The sequence below is a fragment of the Ostrea edulis genome, chromosome 2 (genome assembly GCF_947568905.1).
Source record: "Ostrea edulis chromosome 2, xbOstEdul1.1, whole genome shotgun sequence".
In the NCBI taxonomy this organism is placed as follows: domain Eukaryota; kingdom Metazoa; phylum Mollusca; class Bivalvia; order Ostreida; family Ostreidae; genus Ostrea; species Ostrea edulis.
In genome coordinates, this window is record NC_079165.1 from 61,185,821 (window position 1) to 61,192,179 (window position 6,359).

General features: G+C 34.4%; 1 protein-coding gene across 1 annotated transcript in view; it reads right to left on the minus strand.

Annotated features, from left to right (window-relative positions):
- The window catches only part of LOC125680816 (rab proteins geranylgeranyltransferase component A 2-like), a 16,021-nt gene extending 9,777 nt beyond the window's left edge, over positions 1-6,244 (minus strand). Inside the window, exons 1-8 of the mRNA XM_048920586.2 lie at positions 6,182-6,244; positions 5,764-5,830; positions 4,253-4,316; positions 4,016-4,134; positions 3,492-3,927; positions 3,279-3,395; positions 3,016-3,136; positions 361-476 (exon numbers count right to left, since the gene is read on the minus strand). Of these exons, the coding sequence (XP_048776543.2) occupies positions 361-476; positions 3,016-3,136; positions 3,279-3,395; positions 3,492-3,927; positions 4,016-4,134; positions 4,253-4,316; positions 5,764-5,830; positions 6,182-6,230 (1,089 nt within the window). The 5' untranslated portion in view covers positions 6,231-6,244. The remainder of the gene's footprint in view (positions 1-360; positions 477-3,015; positions 3,137-3,278; positions 3,396-3,491; positions 3,928-4,015; positions 4,135-4,252; positions 4,317-5,763; positions 5,831-6,181) is intronic.
- Positions 6,245-6,359: the final 115 nt, after the last annotated feature.

The following is a 6,359-nucleotide window of genomic DNA, read 5'->3' on the forward strand; positions in this document are numbered from 1 at the left end:
CTAGATCAGCATCAAAGACAGAGGACATTTACAGGCTTTTGACATACCATAGAGTACAAATTAAGATATGTATGAAAAATCCACAATCTATATAGTAAAACATGGTTACAACAAACACACTTTATAATGAATTCATGCATACAGTGAAGTGGTTTTCATTCCTGGTGGTTTTAAAACATATTATAAACTTCTTGGATGTAACAAATTACGTTTATAATGAATCAAAATTGGTTGTCCCCAGCACTTCGTAATAGGCGTGTTTTACGGTATTTGAAAAACTTCATTAAAACCTTCCGCTACACATGATTCATCTGGTAAAAAGAGAATTGAAACCGACCCTAGGTTTTCAATGATGCTTACCTCTGGGGTGAGTGTTGAGTTATTTGTCATCGATATAGCATGTTGAATAAAATGGATAACATTCTTTGATAGCTTCTGATGTTCTAAATACTCCTTGTAAGGTTTCTCTATAAAATCTGTAAAGTATAAAAAACAATTTTGAGCATATCTACTTTAAAAATATAACCAAAAAAAGAAGTACAGTGGTCCCCCGCTATATTGCCCCCTGTTATAATGCCACCCCCGCATATCACCAAAAAAGTTCAAAGTCCCGTTTTCCTCGCTATGTAAAACCCCATTATAACGCCATTCCCCGCATACCGCCATCCGCCAACCTATTTACAGGTACAATTTGGTCAATTACCATTATAATCACCCTGCTAATTATCGCCAATCAACGGCAGGAAAATTTCAGGGAGCAGGCTTAACCAATTATCCACCGTTAGTCCTCCAGGTATCAAAGTTTGGAGCAGATAATAAGTTACGTAAACGATAATCATCTGAGTTCAAATATGCAATATTGTTTTTGAAATCTGAGTATGGCAGACACACCGAAATCTAATAGCACATTGATGTAGTAGATAAAATTTGTTTGATTTCATATGACAGCTGTACACCCCTCTCCCCCTCCCCCGATATAATGCCACCCCCGTTATAATGCCAAAATTGCATAGGTACAAATGTTGGCGTTATAACGGGGGATCACTGTACATATGTACCAGCTTCCCAAATGAATTGTTCCTGTAATATCAAGTAACGCTGTCTCTGTTTTTAAGGCTCTGGTAGTGCTATGGTCAACAGACCCTGTAGCTCTCTGGGTCTCTGGTCTGTGCAATATTGCCCCAGAGAGCTACGATCTGCAGCTATGGTAACCATTGCAGCTAGCATCAGAGATCTGTGGTGGTTCAAATTCGACCGATAACAATTAAAAAAGAAATCGCACACATGTTTATGCATTTCATACCCTTAGATAGAAAAAGTCCTAGTCCAATATATTTCATGTAGCATTAAGCATTTGCATCAATCTTTTAAAAATTACATTCACATAAAATGTCAAGTTGAAATAATTTTGCTCTTGGGCACGGTGTGGAAATTAGCACTTTCTGGAGCACTGCTTTACATCTACTGCGACTTTGGTATTTAAAGTTTACTTAAATTCAAATAAGAAAGGTAGCATATCTCTTGTACACAAAGAGAGAAATTGAAATTTACCCACCAGCCTTATACTTTTAACCCCAAACAGTCATAACAAAATAGATACATTTGTATAAAAGGTGAAGATAATGAACAGTGATCAATCCCATAACTCCTATAAGCAATACAAATAGAGAGTTAGACAAACACGGACCCCTGGACACACCAGAGGTGGGATCAGGTGTCTAGGAGGAGTAGTATGCATCCCCTGTTGACCAGTCACACCTGTCCTGAGCCCTATATCCTGATCAGGTAAACGGAATTATCCGTGGTCAAAATCAGTGGGCCAAGAATGGCCTAACAATCGATATGAAACACGTCAGACAGCATTTGACCCAATGATAGGTTGTATTGGCTAACTAGATCGTTATATCGATCATAGAATTTGCAAAATGCTGACTTTAAACGACTGTTGAAACCCCTGCACCAAACTTCTTTGTCAGCAGCCTGCCTCGATTTAAAAACTCACCATACCCAGAACAAGCTCTTGCGTATCGAATCAGTTGAGAGATTTAAACACCAAATGCAGGTGATAATGGAATATTGCTACATAAATATGGGAAGTTGGCCATAGAGAAGCTGAAATCATTTCGTTTGTCATAAAGTTGAGTAGTTAGTTTGCCGTTAATATCTACTTTCAATAAAATATCAAAGTTAAAGTATGAAGCAGAAGTGGATGACTCTGTGATGTCTTTTATTTTGAGTTTACAAAGATATATCAAATCGACATATGAAAGAAAATTATTATTGTTAATAGACAAAACGTTGTCGATATATCTAAATATCGAATTGAAAGCCACAGCAAGAAAGTTGTTTTTTTCACACTTAGAAGTTATTGAATAAATTCTGCTTCATAGGAATATAAAAACAGGTCAGCTAACAAGAAAGCACAATTTGTGCTCATGGGAATTCCAACAGAGTGTTGGAAGACCTGATTACCAAAGACTACGAAGATATTGTCAATGAGGAACTCCTGGACCAGCATATTTTTTATTTCAGCTTCAGAGTACTTGTGCGTGGAATCAGAGTGTTGTTTTAACGAAGTAATTTTTTGTACGACTGATTACTAGATATGAATATGTGTAATACATGTACATTTATATATGCTACATGGAAGTATCAAGAATACATTCAAAGTCTTGTCCTGACAAAAGGAATTTCAAAATTTCTCCTTTATTGGCCTTGGTCCTTGACATCTTTATGTGACCCTAAAATCATTACAAATTAAAATCTATCTGCAAGGTAGAGTTATTTCAAAATTCATAAATGTGGCATAAATCTTGTGTACATGGCCAATAAATGAGCATTACAAGATCCTACATCCCTTCACCCTCACAAGTCAAGGTTTTGTGATACGTACTCTCCATACAAACCCGTATGTGGAGAGTACGTAATCACACAACCTTGACTGGTGAGGATGACATCCATTCTCAGTACTGCAACTCTGTTAATAGGGGATCAAGACATATCAGGATTTCTTACCTTTGTAATCCTCCTCCTGTTTTTCATAGTTCACACAGAAAGTCAAAAACTTCATCATCATTCTTTTTTCTATCATGGACACATCCTTACTGCTGAATACATCGGCTCTAGAGCACGGTACCTACATGTACGTACAGTATAAATCACTCTTTTTAATACAAGAGGAACTCTGCATTTTAATCAGAATGGTAAATTATTTTCCTGACATACAAAATCAAACAATAAATATAACAGAAAATTCTTTAATGCATATACATACATACCCTTTTTAATTTTCCATCTATCAGAGTCAGTATTCTGGAAACTGTTTTAAACTCACAGTATTTGGCAATATCGGATGTAATAAGCAATTCAACCATACTCCCTGCACAGTACAAGAGCTGAAATAAACGAAACACAATACAGTATCACTAAATACTACAAGGAGAGAACTAACATAAAGCACCAGATTCTGTGTGACTAAATCATCAACAAACCTTTGGTGACAAGTCAAGATTAAACTTTCTCCATTCCTTCCTCAGTTTTGATTCCGTCCATCCTGTAACTTGCTCACTTGAAATTGACATTTGATTTTTGTTCTCTGATTCACTGTTTGTACCAGGATTAATAGTCTCGGTCTTATTTGCCTCAATGTTTTGATTTTCACATTCCTGCTCGCTGTTATTACTGTCGCTAGTCTGAGGGTTATGTATTCCATCTTCAGAGCTATTTCCTGTGGCTAACTGTTCCTTGGAATCTTCAAGTGTCCCTGTAGGTTCAGCAGACTCTACTGTCTTCACTTCATTACTGCTAACTAGGTCTTTACCTGCATTGTCACTCTTATTTTCACCTGAATCAGAGGTCACTTCCTGCACCTTCTCAGCAATCTCTTCCTGTGGTTCTCTTTTAACTTCAGATTCTGGTACTGGATCACTTAAAATATAAAATTAAAAATTCATTCATAAATCTATTTCTGGATGCTCAACATTGAATTTCATAAAAAGATTGTGATAAATTGCACCTGATATGAAAAAGGAGTTTGTGTTTGCTGTAGCTGTTATCTGTGAGATGCAGATCAACCAACACTTCCTCAGCCTTTACATCAGGTATATCAGCTTTGTCTTCAGGTTTCTGTAAACCCTAAAACAAGACATTTATTTTTACATATAATTAGAAATTATAATCATGAATATGATACACACAATCTTTTGAAAATTAAATAGTCTCATAAAGCTAGATAGAGATTAAAATTTCTTACCTGAACCCATTCCTCGATTGTCTTCAAGCTAAACGAAGCCCACTGTCCACTGTAGTAAGGGTTTCTAGAAAAGTAAGTTTGGCCATGCACTGCATATTAAGGATTTGAAAAGGGATCAAACTTGGACAATGTCAAATACCATTATAGTGGAAATAAAATTAGTTGGGGAGAAACTTTGAAACTTTTTAGTTCACCAAAGGCTCCACATGAAGTACAATAGTACAAAAAAGGTAAAATCAACAACAACAATGTTGAATGCAATGAACAAAACACAACAGGAAGGTAATATCATAAAAATATCATACTATATTTGTCTTTACAGTTCATTAATTCACTATAGCTAATAGTATTTCAACAATCAATTAAGCATTTTGGCAAGAATCTACACCTTTCATGAAGAAAATAAGTACAGCTGAACAGATAATGGAATTCATTGCCTAGTTCTAGTTTGTTACAAAGAGTACATAGTCGTTCAGACCTATCAATACTTAAAAACCTACCAGATTCAATTGACAATTTTATGGCTACTGGATCTAAAGCGACAAAAGTTATACCGTAAATCTTGTGGTAGTGTAGTTAAATAATTTTCAAAACCAAAACTTTAAGTTGTCTTGCACACCCTATAATTAGAACACTTGGATGAGTTATATATTTCATCTTTCCAGGTTTCAACAAAAGAGTTATACAGAAAAATATATCATGGTGCATTTGAATCATGATTCAGGTTCCTTGATACAATGTTTGATTCACTACAGATCAATTTTGATTCGAATTGTTTAAAAAAAAGTTATTACTTTCAGTATGTGCTCTAGCTCTGACTGTTCAATTCAGGTTCAATCAATGTGTCTACAAAATACTCATAGGACCATCAGCAAACTGAGATTTGTATTGTTGAAAATGTATTGTTGAAAAATTCCCCCTCAACAAAAAGATCTCCTGTATGATAACACTTTAGTTTTCTTTAATCGTTTTTAAAAATCAAAATAACAAATCTAGTCACACATCATCTTACTGTATTAATGTTTAGATTGCAGATAGCAATAAAGAAATTAAAAGCATAATGATATTAAACTTAATTGATTAATATAAACATACATAAATAGATATTTAAAGTACGCTATGGAATCAAATGAAAGATAATTAAATCTATACAAATTGTGGTGAATTGTAAATGTGATGTCACTCCTAATAATTAGCAAGGATTTGATTACATTCATCTGATATATTTTTTTCTATAAATTTAACATAAAAATATATTTAAATATTTCAATGAGAGAATATGTGTATTTATCAAAGTTAATATGTTATATATACCATGTAAAAAATCGATTAGGGGATAGTTTGACCAAATTTTAGGAAAGGATTGGCTACGTAAGATAATTTACACTCCAGTAATCCATTAAGGGATGGAATCTTAGATAAGAGATAATTTTGTTATGGGTCAGATTGACTGGCACTCCTATAAAATCCCTAAATTATCAATAAACAAATATAAAAAGGAATGTGCATACCTGTCAATATGTAAAACACTCTGACCAATTCTTGCAAATGCTGCCGCCAAAATGCTTTCTGGCATTCCTGTGCAAACAAAACATTCATTAAACATTTAGATATCAAATTTTCATAAACAGATTACAAAGGTAATTGTAAAATGAACAACAACAAAACGGGTGACTGAGGGAAAGCATCCCCACCGCGACATAGCATTGAAAGACAGGTGTGCTAAAAATACTGTATGATACTGTAGTCAATAACTTCAGGACATTGTCAGATGTAGCAACGTTTCACGTTGAATGATTACCTTTACAGTTGTTTAGGTCAGACTGACCAGCTCAAGATAGCTTTATATTAATTCAGCTTTCGATAACAGTATTATACGTAAAAAGTATTGGAAGTATAGCTCAAAATAAATAATTCCAAATGATTTACCTGTCCCAATAACCACGACATCGAATTCGTCTGGCAAGTCCTCTGCCATTTTACATTTGTTTACGCTTGGAAATTGCAGCCGCAAATTCGACTCTGTTCTAATTCTGTTTAGAAAAAAATCCTCAAACTATAGTATACAAATATCAATGTTAATTATTTTGTATGAATTTTAATGATA